The 12931-nt window shown below is 42.0% G+C and overlaps 1 protein-coding gene across 4 annotated transcripts in view; it reads right to left on the bottom strand.

Moving 5' to 3' along the window:
- Positions 1-12931, bottom strand: part of dock8 (dedicator of cytokinesis 8) — an 81417-nt gene that overhangs the window by 40299 nt on the left and 28187 nt on the right. For all 4 annotated transcript variants that reach the window (XM_080433297.1, XM_080433298.1, XM_080433299.1 and 1 more), the window contains 9 exons: positions 12079-12288; positions 11020-11105; positions 8473-8539; positions 4154-4303; positions 3170-3247; positions 2342-2501; positions 1761-1900; positions 814-907; positions 544-706 (listed from right to left, as the gene is read on the bottom strand). In XM_080433297.1, the coding sequence (XP_080289423.1) occupies positions 544-706; positions 814-907; positions 1761-1900; positions 2342-2501; positions 3170-3247; positions 4154-4303; positions 8473-8539; positions 11020-11105; positions 12079-12288 (1148 nt within the window). The remainder of the gene's footprint in view (positions 1-543; positions 707-813; positions 908-1760; positions 1901-2341; positions 2502-3169; positions 3248-4153; positions 4304-8472; positions 8540-11019; positions 11106-12078; positions 12289-12931) is intronic.

The following is a 12931-nucleotide window of genomic DNA, read 5'->3' on the forward strand; positions in this document are numbered from 1 at the left end:
AGAGCACAAACAATCCACAAGCATGTAATTACTATTCACAAGGCTTGTTTGCACATGGAGTCAAACATGTTGAGTCGATATTTTTTTTAATAATTACACTGTAAAAGCATGTAGCGTGTCTTCTCACAGTGCTCATCTATCACACATTCTCACAGGTACCTTGAATTACAGGGTGGACCAAAACTGTTGGTGTGATGAGATGATGAGTGACACTAGCTATTCCTGTTGTCTATCGCTAGTATAAGTACTCTGAGTGTCTGTAAACAAACTTGTTTGCTAACCTGAAGCTACATGCTATTTGTTTTAAATACCTCCATGGTGCATTACACACTCTTTTTCAACATATACTTAACAAGGTGAACACCTTGGAAGAGCAGGGATGCCAAGTACTGTATATACGTGTGTGTGTGTGTGTGTGTGTGTGTGTGTGTGTGTGTGTGTGTGTGTGTGTGTGTGTGTGTGTGTGTGTGTGTGTGTGTGTGTGTGTGTGTGTGTGTGTGTGTGTGTGTGTGTGTGTGATAAATGTGTTGAACACAAACTCACCGGTAGATATTGTGAGGTACCAAGACCTCACTAGCGGGGAATTCCATCACCTCTTTGATTGGCCGAATGTTCTTCTCAGCCACTGGGATCAGAGGGATGAGCTCTGAGGAGAGGCAGGCTGGTGGCAAGTCATTGACTGGTGACATGTCCAGTTTTATGGTACCTGGACACCATGAGACAGGTCGCACAACATTATTATAACCATACAGAGCATTACACACGGTAAAAACTGAAAAGAAAAGGAAAATAGCTCCAGAGTTGAAAGACAACCTGGTATGGTCTTGAATCTGCCTTTTGGAGTAGACGTCTTCTTAATTTCCGACAAGACCTTTAACAAATCGTCATCACTCAAACGGTCTCCCTCCTGAAAACACACAAACACACGCACACACGCGCACACACACAGTATAAATAGGTCTTTACTGGCCTTCTACCTGAAATTGTGGCTGATGATCAACACAGACATTCTTTTTTGTAATGGGAGTGTATGAGTGGAATGCGTGACATGGCATGGTGGATGAAAACCTTATCCATATGTCCGCCTCTGTCTCTCTAGCATGAGTGGAATGTAGGTATATCTGTTGTGTCTCAAGGAAACAATAATACTTGACATTTTACAAATGACTTGCCATGAACAGGTATGCATGCAGTGTATTGTGTGTGTATTGTGTGTGTGAGTGTGTGAGTGTGTGTGTGTGTGTGTGTGTGTGTGTGTGTGTGTGTGTGTGTGTGTGTGTGTGTGTGTGTGTGTGTGTGTGTGTGTGTGTGTGTGTGTGTGTGTGTGTGTGTGTGTGTGTGTGTGTGTGGTGTGTGTGGTGTGGTGTGTGTCAGAGTTGGCGAGCAGAGCAGAAACTGAACAGGTAGCCGCACAGGCCTTGCTTTTTAGGTTCCATTTCAAAACTTCAAATGTCCTGTCAAACTAAAGGTCCGTACACACCGGGAGCGTTTATATCGTGCGATTAATTGACATTAATTTAAACTGCTGTTTGTGTCATGAGTACATTCACACAGAACACGAATATTATGCGCTGATAAAGCGAAGTAATTGTATTTTTTGACTCGAAATCTAGTGAATGAGGCATCACCAAATTAATAGTTTGATGTGAAATATCCCAATACATATTTTTGGATTGTTTATTTGTCACTCTACCAGGGTGCAGTCTTACAAAGATGTATGAAATGATGATTAAATTAGTTATGCGTGTGATCAATCTCACCTGCTTGAATAAAGTGCTGATGGTGATGTTAGCAGGTTTGAAGCCAGCTACGTTAAACGGTTGATCCTCTAGGGTGCTGAAACGTTCCGAGTTCCTCCTGGGAAGCTGTGCTCTCCTGTCCATACTGCTGGACTTACCTCCTGGAAAGAAGTACAGGCACAAGGGACTAATTAAAACGGTACAGCTGTTAATTTTAGCCAATCTCTAAAATGATCTGCATATGTGCTCACTGACAAGTACCAGATTTCAGGCACAAATTAGGTACTAATAGGTAATATTAGGTGGTTCTCAAACTTTTTAATTTCAAGGACCCCCAGTTTGATAAGCATTAGGCCACGGACCCCCATTTGATACCATTTGCTATCTCTGGGACCCCCAATCTATACTATGAAATCCTAACTCAGAGTGTACAAATGGAACCAAATGGACCCGTAAGGGTACATTTGGTTCCATTTGTACGCTCTATAACTCCTACAGTCCTATAACTCCTCAGTAACCCCTGGGGGTCCCCGGACCCCAGTTTGAGAACTACTGCTCAAGATATATGCACAGTCAGGCGCACACAATCACAAAACACATACCTCGATAGCTGTCCGAGTCTGGGACATCCCGCTCTAGCGTGGCGGTGCTGATGACATCCATTATATTGATGGTGGCCCAGGCGAAGGGCATGCGATAGCGACCCAGCCTCTCACAGAACACCTCTGCCTGCTTTTTCAACTTCTCCAGCTTGTCCTTGTTCTAAGGACAAAAAATAAATAAACGATTAACCATTTCAATCCTATATACGTGGTTGACCGGAGTCCCCCTCAACACCAAATATCTTTTCCCGAAAATAGATCTACAAAAAGAGACAGACAGACAGACAAACAGAGACATGATGAATGCAGAAGACTGGCTGGTGGGGGGTTGAAGGGGTCATTCAGGTCAGGTCATCCTCCTCAGAAGACAGCATGGAAGCATGAAGACCCACAGAGTCTAGAGATTAGACGCCAGAACTGGGATCTCACATACGTAGACACACACTGAGCAGCTATTTTCGCTGAATGTTCGCCCCCGGGACGCTAGAGTTCATGTGGTTAAAGTCAGAATTAAAATGTTGCCAGGGGCACCCAATAGCTGAGAGGTACCACATAGGTTCAAATGCCCGACAGAAAGTCTCCAATTCAACTCTTGGGCCAGACGGACCATTTGCTGCATGTCACTCTCCTGCTCTCCCGGTTTACTGTCACTATCAATAAAGGCTCAGAAGAATCCCGGAAGAATTATAATAATATGTTGCCACCACCAGGTTCTAGATGTTGTCCAGAGGCTAGAAAATTACTTAAATATCTACAGTGTACCCAAAGGATGTGAAATGTAATGGCCGTGTGTTTTTGCACAGTGAATTATGGTCTTCGTTAGAATACCTTTGAATCATTCTCCCTCAGGGTTGTGTAGGGTTCAGCACAGTCACCGATCTCGCCTTGCTGAAGAACCTTTTCGATCTGAAATAAGGACAGCGAGAACATGATTCAACAGGCCAGTTGAACAATTAAACACAAAAACATACATTTGTCAGAAGAACAGTATGTAATGGATGTCTGTCGAGAAATGTACACACAGTCAAATCCTATTCATCTCTGAGAGTCTAACACCGAGGCTTTTACTGTGTACAAGTCTTAGCGATGGCCACTAAACAGGCCTGGGAAAACAATCAATCTTTTCAAAAGGAGTTTGAATATTATAAGAGCAGAGCAATTTTAGGTCAGTGAATACCGTTGTTGTATTTTACAATGTCCTGTCTCAACATATTTCAGGAAACAGTAAGGCCTGTCTAGCCAACTTACACAGATGCATTTCCTTTGACTTTACACAGTAAAGCCCTCATTGTTAATTTATCCATTTATCCAACTACGTAAACATAACAGAATGGACCCTCTCACAGTTAAATCAACACCGAGGATTTTGCTATGTACCTACTAGGACTGTCCTTCACTAACACCTTTTTAGTCAAACCGAATTTGTTGAATAATCAATTAGTTGTTTTAATCTACAAAACTGTAAAATTGTGTTTGCCGCACACAATCACTGAGAGACCAGCCTTTTCAGGTTGGTGAGGTTGAGAACTGAACATTCTAATGTTGATTTCACAATGGCTATACTGGCCAATTGAAAGTTGTAGACGGGCAGAATTACTAATAATATCTAGACTTTTAGAAGAGATGTGCACATTTTTCAAGAAATAATTCATTCAGCAAATCAGCATAAGAAAAAAACTGAAAAAACAACTAATCAACTAACAAGTAACTTGGTCGACTAAGACCAAACTGACCAATGAATAAATTATTCGACTATGAGTGTGGGCAGCCCTGGTACCTACTGTACTACACCAGTGCTCTATGCAGCCTTACCTTGATGACCAGGTAGATGTCTGGTGAGGGGTACGTGATGGAAAAGATGGCAGACCTGGCCATGGTCGAGAGGTCCACACTTGGTGTGTGGGCCTTCAAGAAACCCTTGAACTGTTCCGAGATCAGATCACAGTAGAAGTTCTCCGATATCTGGACAAAAGTGCGGGAAATATATGATGTATTAAAGGCACATACTGCATGTGGTTATTTACTACTTACAGTAATGCCATTTTCTTCTGCCATATATTTGTGAGCATTGGAGAACCCAAAGTGGATATAACATTCCACAATGGAATCCCCACTGTACCCATGGAGGGGAAATTAAATCAATATCCACAAGATTCTCATTTCATTTATCCCATTAAAACCGGAAACGTGTCTGTGTTATTTTAGATTTTAGTTATATATAGTTATAATATAATATATATTATATAGCACATTGGTTGGCTATCAAAAAATAGCAGATATATACGAGCTCATATGAGCTTGTATATATGCTAGATCTGCTATTTTTGAGAAATCATGAAAAAGTGTGCAAATCTTTGAATATATATATTTTTTAAAGCAAAGATTTTAACTCAAATCTTTGCTTCTGGGGGGTCCCTGGAACAAAATATTTTCAGACGGGGGTCGGCGGCCAAATACATATAATTTTTTTCTGGTCCTTGACATGAGAAGGTTTGAGCACCACTGACATAGAAAACAAAAGTTTTTCAGAAAACCGTTAGGATTTAGAAGACATTTGTTAGGACAGCAGAGTCACTGCCCATATTTCGCCGCAGGCTGAAAACCCACCTCTTCAGGAAACACTACCCTTCCTCTCTGCCTGACCTACTTGTTGTTAACTAGTTATACGAACGCTTGTTTTCTATTGTTGTATTGTTTATTGGATCTTGTTTAGTCGATACACTTATTTGTTTTAGCTCATGCTCATTTGATTTAGCTATTTTGTCTCATCTGTTTAAGGAAATAGGTAGCTGATATATTGCACTTTTACCTTAGCGCTAGGTATACTCTTGGTTGCTTGTTTTTGCAGAAAATGCACTAAAGTCTTCTGGTGATTAGTAGTTTTCGTTCCCTACCTATGTTGAATACACTTATTGTAAGTCGCTTTGGATAAAAGCGTCTGCTAAATGACTGTAATGTAATGTAATGTAGAATCGGCCTCAGGACTTAATGGGTTATTTATCTATCTCATCTACAGGAGCAAGCAGGGCTTTTTGAGTAAAGGCTGTGTGTGGAATGCTATCCGTTCAGTCCGATCCGTTGTTTCTCCAGTTGCCTCCCTTGCGACCCCCAGGCAACGAACATGACCATATGCCCTGACCTCTCCTGTTGTGAGTGTCATGTGATCCTCTCCATTAACCAGCCATTAATTCCTCCCCCCCCCCACCCCTCATTCCTTTCTCTTTGTCAGGCCCCTGTCCGGCCTCTTTTGGATGTTCATCTTAAAAAAGCATTTTGAAGGCCTGTTGGAAAAGTCATTATGATCTGAAATCCAAGTGTAATCCCTGGGAAATTAACCCATTAGGACCTGAGGCCGATCCTAATAGTTTTCTGGAAAAACGTATGTTGTTATATCAGTGTTGCGAAAACTTTTTCATGTCAAGGATCCCCAAAATTATATGTATTTGGCTGCGGATCCCCCCCCATCTCAACATATTTTGTTTCAGGGACCCCCAGAAGCAAAGATTTGAGTTATCAGATCTACAAGCTTATAGCGCAGCACGAAGTGACGCATTACAACATCCTGTAAGCTTGTAGATCTGCAATTTTCACTAGTTTTTGACAATGTTTGCCTGTAATAAGATGCCCAAAATAGGGACGCGAGGTTGAAAGTGGTTAATTAAGTATCATACAGGGATTACAGCTATTTCATTGTAATGCAGGTTGGTACTGCAAGTTGTTCATTATCCAACTACTAATAGTACTAACAGATTACTACGGTCAGTTTGAGTCACATTCACATAGATAGGGTCCTCAGAGTGACAGGTGTCAGGAGATCACAGTAGAGTGGAAAAGTGAAACCTTTAAAGACCTTTTTAAATGCTACTTGCGTTCATGAATATCAGTTTGTTTCTGTCTGGCAACTGAAAACAACTGGCTGAACTCAAGGATGATCTCTTTGACATTCAGACTCAGAGTTGTAAATGTCAAAAAATCAATCAAACCTAATAAAAGTGAAAACTGTAAGCTTGACGATGCATTCATTTATGTAGCTTTTAAAAGTCCAAGAGCTCACTAAATCAAAACAGTACAAGCTCCAATTAATTACAATGAAGATTTCACAGGAGAAATTCCCCTCATGTCAGACCAATCTTTTTTGTATTTAATGAGACATGAAGCAGACCAGAATGTTATTTTCCAAAGTAGCAGTTTTAAGTACTTTCCTCTTATCCATCACAACATAGACAATTCATAGCCTAATATGATGTATTTCACTCCTCACTAAATTATATTTGACACACAACATTTTACAGTGTATCCATGAATTGTGTATGGTTGGTCAGTTGATCAGAAGCAGCGCCCGTGTTGGTGCGCAAAATCCTCTGTATGTATGTACCTCATCTTGCACAAAAGCCCTGATGAGAGGTCCGGAAGGACAGGATTTATAACTGGAGAATTATATGGAATTATATGAACATCTGCAGCAGATTTCAAGAATGTGAAACAACAAACAGTGCTTCTAGTGAGCCACGGAGACAGCATGGAAGGGAACCAGGAGGAGAGAGTGAGAATGGAAGGAAATTGGACAATATGATGACAGAAATGCGAGGAGAGAAGGAGAAAACAGGATTCTAGATAAAGGATATGGAGGAGAGACGTAGAAACGAAGAGCAAGATACAAAGATAAACAGAGAGAAAAGAACAATAAAAGATGTTTCATCCTTCCAGCCTCATCCAAGTCATAATTGAGTAAACAAACTGGAGAGTTTGTCCTCCACCGTGACAGAGATGCATTTCATAACTTCAACATCCTGTCTCTGATCCAATAAGCAGGAAGTTGTATTACCCTTCACAAGGACACAGCCAGGCTCAACAACTAATTTAATTATGCTGCTACTGTTGGATCCAATGTGACAAAACACATTTAGAGAGCGGGCTGGAGGACTGCAAATATCAAGGAGGTAAAGTACACGTATAGGCACATGGACATTTCTATTTTAACCGCAACCATCTGACTATGTGAAGTTGTCAAAAGACTGTAATGTATGGGGGGGGGGCACGGTCGGTAGCGCTGTCGCCTCACAACTAGAAGGTCCTGGGTTTGATTCCCGCCAGGGACGCTGTGGGCGCTGGGGGGCGTGTCCTCTCCTCCGTGTCATCAGTGCCCATACCCTACGTGGGGTTGGCGAAAGGGCCTTTCTGTGTGGAGTTTGCATGTTCTCCCCGTGTCCCCTAGGGCAGGTAATGGTACCCTCACAAAAAAACATGCAGTAATCCTGGTCTCTATACTGCCTCCCCCTGGTCAGCCGGGGCGCCTGATGGAGGGGAAAGGAACTGCTTGGAATAACGTGTTCCTTCCACGCACTACGTCCTACCGGGGAAACTCCCCCCCTGTCAGGTGATAAGAAGCGGCTTGCTAGCTCCTCATGCATTGAAGGAGGCATGAGCTCAGTTCTAGGCTCTCCCTAGGCTGGCAGAGGGAGAGTAATGCCCAGGATTACATAGGCAATTGGCACTGGGTGAAAAAATGGGTTACAAGATCGTGGAATAGAGAAAAAAAAAAAGACTGTATTGTATAATGGTGCTCAATATTATATTGGCCGCCTACACACTCCTACCAGACCATAATGTCCAACAATCCTGCAGTTGCTTTAGAGGCCAACCAGGAACAGTGCTGAATAGCAGACAAGGCCAGAGGCTAAAAGCCCATCTCATTTGAGAGATTCCCGAGCACTTAAGCACAAACTAAATCCTTCCAACCTATTCACCCCCCGACCTCCCCCAAAAAAGAAAACAGCCTCTACAGCTGTGCAAATCCATAGCAAACATAGCACAAAATACTGTGGTTCAAAGCTGTTGTCTGGGAAAGCAGTGTACACTACCACAACATTAGTGGGTACGGTACTGAGAAGCAACATGCCACAGAGCTTCCAGATGTCCTGCTGAGACCTAAGCCCTACACATTACACCGACTGATCCCAGTCACCACCACAACAGAATGCTAAACAACATTATAGATGCATTAGACGCCACAATAAAACTGCAGTGTAACTGCACAGATCTATGGCATTGCATTCATCTTAGATGTTTTAATATCTCAGAGACCTGCAGTAAAGTACAGGTGTGCCCTCAACAGCGACGTGGTTTCTTACCTTCTTCTTCTCCTTCAGATCATACAAGGCCAGGGTAGCAAATAGAGGCTCAATGTCAATCTCAAACCTACGAAAAGCAAAGAGGAAAAGCAAATTTAGAGACTTATTCTAACAATTGGATGAACAAAATAGTGTAGATAATGTTTTTCCTATTATAATGCTCATTGAAAACTATATTCTATTGTATTCCTTTATACCTCTGCAGAGGCATTGAGAGGCAATGTGTGCACGAAATGATGAAATGAGTCAACTTAAGGTTAGGATAGCAGGCCGCCAAACCACCAAAGCAGAGCAATGGACTCAACTCAAATATTTGGCAGGTTTATGGAGCGGAGGAGGAATGAGGGAGAAGATTGAAAGGGAGAGTAAATGTGTGTGTGTGTGTGTGTGTGTGTGTGTGTGTGTGTGTGTGTGTGTGTGTGTGTGTGTGTGTGTGTGTGTGTGTGTGTGTGTGTGTGTGTGTGTGTGTGTGTGTGTGTGTGTGTGTGTGTGTGTGTGTGTGTGTGTGTGTGTGTGTGTGTGTGTGTACGCGTGTATGTGCACACTAGTGCCTGTGTGAGAACGGTTTCTTGTGAGATATGTGTAACTGCATCAGAGTTTATATGGGCAACTTCTATTGATCCCCATGGCGAACAACGTTCTCTGCATTTGAACCATCATAACTACAGAGCAGTGGTCTGACCATGCTCGTGTATAGATGTGCATGTATGCGTGTACGTGCATACGTGCATGCGTGTGTGTGTGTGTGTGTGCGCGTGTGCGTGTGCGTGTGTATGAGAGGGTGTATCAGGCTGTGTCTGTGTACCGTATGTGTGATCTCTGAGGACACAGATAATGCCTGTGTCCTGATTATGAAAAAGATTGTCAACAAATGTTGAGAGATGTGGAAAAACTTGTTTCCTTCACTGACAGGCCTTCATCAATCACATTTAATTGGTGATCCGTTTCCTGTTGTTGATATAGCTCCACACGTGTTTGAGGGGACTGTAGTGATGAGACTATTACGAGGTGACACAGCCTCACTCACTTGGTGGTCAGTCATCACAAACCAATAAGCAACAGCTGTAACTGTCTGTGCGTGTGTCAGTGGTGTAAAGTAAATAAGTACATTTACTCAAGTACTGTACTTAAGTACAATTTTGAGGTACTTTTACTTAACTGGAGTATTTCCAATTGTCTATACTTTTACTTCTACTCCACTACATCTCAAAGGGAAATATTGTACTTTTACTCCACTACAATTTATGAAAACTTTAGTTACTAGTTACTTTGCAGATATAAATTACTACATTATAAAACATTCATTAACTACTTTAGCCCTATTTTATACCTAGGCTATTTGAAAATAGTCGATCTACAAGCTCACATTGTAGATCTGCTATTTTCAAACATTTAGTACTTTTACTTTTAGTACTTTAAGTACATTTTTATTCTAATACTTTTGTACTTTTACTCAAGTAAATTTTGCATTCCAGACTTTTACTTGTAACAGAGTACTTCTACATTGCGGTATTGATACTTTTACTTAAAGTTATACAGTGCAGGTCCACAAATAACGATTTTTAGCAGCCTCTGCTGGTCATTACCGTCACTGCAGGCCGTTTGTTTATTCCTCTGTTACCCAGAATTCCATTTGTTTTCACCGGAAGACGGAAGCGTTTCAAAAAGCGTTCTTTTAATTGTTTTATACGATCTGTGGATCGTTTCTCTTAGCCAGTGGAGCTTTAGTTACCGTGAGCTGTGTTTTCTTTTTCTGTTATTTTTCGATCTTCAAATCATACAATCTCTTAAAATCAGCGTGAGTTTCCTTTTTGTTATTAGCGCGGTAGTTCCTGGCCAAACAGGAAACCGGTGCATTTCCGCTTCCGTTTTCCGGCTACATGACGTCATTTTCGCGGGAAAGACACCCCTATCACCGTTCAATAGAAAATATATGTATAAAAGTGGGTGTTGTGAAACTTTTGCCACTCACAAAAGATATACAATTTAACTTTAGTTTTGTTGAAAAAGTTACCTAGTATTACTTTAAGTAAAATATTTGATTACTTTTTCCACCCCTGGTGTGTGTAAGGAAGACAGCGAGAACGAGGGAGAGGGCAACGGGTGAAGGAAAAGGGATACTTGATATACACACACGTGCACGCGCACATACACAACAGTACAGGAACAGAGGCAGCCTTTGCCCACAGAAAGTGATGGTCTAGAGAAGAACAACAAGCGCCGCAGAGAGAAAGATGTCCCATCAAAGCCACACTCCTCCAACCCTCCCACCCGGGCTCTATCCTTCAGATTTGCTTCATGCCAGCGGCAGCGTTTTACTCCAAGTCTAAAGTCATGGTTAGTTGTAGCGTACAACAAGAATGCACTGTGTGCTAAGTGCTGGGTAAAAGGTCACATTCTCATGAAAAGAAGTCAGTAGTGCGCATGTTGATCATGCCTCTATAATGCAACTCTCTGTTGATTCCCCCCGTCATAAGTTGTGAGATCAGACGGCAGCTGTATAATTTATACAGTTATTGCCCCCGTCCACTCCTCATATTGACATACTTGATAGCCTGACAGCGGACAAGGATGCGGTCGCCCATATGTTCCTTCGGGCGTTCAGGGACGGGGCGGATGTCCACTGCGTCGTCCTGCACACGACAAGAACACTTTTACAATTAGAAAATGTACAGTATCATCTTGTGACATCATCCACATTCACGTGTAATGCCTGTGCTGTATCCGCATGTAGGTTTTCTTCTATGTACTGTATGTGTGATTGTGTGTATTACCTGATTCAGTGGTTCTCAAACTTTTTCATGTGAAGGACCCACGAATTGATATGTATTTGCCCGCGGACCACCATCTCAAAATATTTTGTTCCAGGGACCCCCAGAAGCAAAACATTTTGTTGATCAAAAATATACGTATTCAAAGATTTGCAAAAACAAATCAAGATTTTTCAAAAAATAGCAGATCTACAAGCTCGTAGCGCGGCACTCGGTGCCGCGCTATGAGCTTGTAGATCTGCTATTTTTGAATAGCCAAAGTATAAAATATGGTTAAAGTGGTTGAAATGATTGTGACGCTGTATTAACATTTTGCTGGCGACCCCAAGGCACCCCCCAAAGGACCCCTGGGGGTCCCCCGACCCCACTTTGAGAACCAATGGCCTAATTTATACTCTGTTGTAAGACGGTGTACTGCGGCGGAAATGGGCGATATACAAGCTCACAATGCATTCAGTCCTGCTAATCTCTTATCTCACCTCTTATCTCACCCATTGTTTCCCAAACATAGGGTCCCAGACTCCCTGACCCATTTGTATGGGTCGCGAGTAAGTATCCCTTTTTTTAACCTTTCCTACTTTATACATTTTCCAACATTTTTTCAAAAGATTTTCAAAAATAAAAAAATAAACAAAAATCTGAAACTTTCAAACAAATGTCAAATTGTTTTCAAAAGGTTTATAGAACTTAAACAAAAACAAAAAAAACAGCTATTTTTACATTTTAACACAAATAGGGCTCATAATGTTTTTTTCTATGTTTTTTTCTCGGGGAGACACCAAATTTCTTTTTTGGGTCTCGCGCCCTGAAAAAGCATGGGAACCCCTGGTCTCACCTCGTCAGTTGGCGGGTAGAGAGCAAACAGCTCGGGGTGCCTGTGGCCCTGCCGGGCCTCTTGGTTGAAGCGATCCAGCTCTTCGTGGCTACTGAAACGCAACAGCCCCTCCACTCTCGGGTCGGGGGTCAAACACCGCAGGTCAAAGTCAGAGGAGGTCAGCGTGCGGCCGCTTTCGTCACTCAACACCACCAGGGACGGAGATTTCACCTTGGGGGGCACAGAGAGGGTGAGAAAAAAAGAAGAGAAAAATAAGTTGATGCATGTGAATGGGAAATGAGAGAGATGGAAGGCAAAGCAGAGAGAGAGGAGAGACACAGAGTGGGAGGTTATACAGAGGACAGAAAGAATGCCACGGGAAGCATTATCTAGAGAGGTTGGATGAAAGTGGAGTCAGTGGATAGCATGCTGCATTAAGGTCCTAATATACACTGGGGGCCCTATCTTACCTTAACCCTTAAAAGGCCAGTCCACACCAATGCAACTCATTGCAACATGCAACTACTTGCAACCCTTATCCTCAATGGCAGTTTGAAGGAGTTGCATTGGTGTGACATGGCCTTAAAACAGTTTTGTTGCAAGGAGTTGCGAACTAGTTGCATCGGTGTGGTTTGGCCTGTATGCCTAAAAGTTTTAGGCATTTTTTTACTATTTTGAAAAACATATTAAAATAGTGAAAATAGACGATCTACATCGACACGTTGTGAGCTTGTAGATCGGCTATTTGAACTAGTTTAAAATGTTTTTCAAAATAGTAAAAAATGGGAGTGTTTTGCCATGCAAGTGTTGTTTGTGTCATGAATACATTCACACAGAACATGAATATTATATTATTCATACAGGCCATAAACCT

The sequence above is a fragment of the Gymnoscopelus braueri genome, assembly GCF_963280865.1.
Source record: "Gymnoscopelus braueri genome assembly, chromosome: 7".
In the NCBI taxonomy this organism is placed as follows: Eukaryota; Metazoa; Chordata; class Actinopteri; order Myctophiformes; family Myctophidae; genus Gymnoscopelus; species Gymnoscopelus braueri.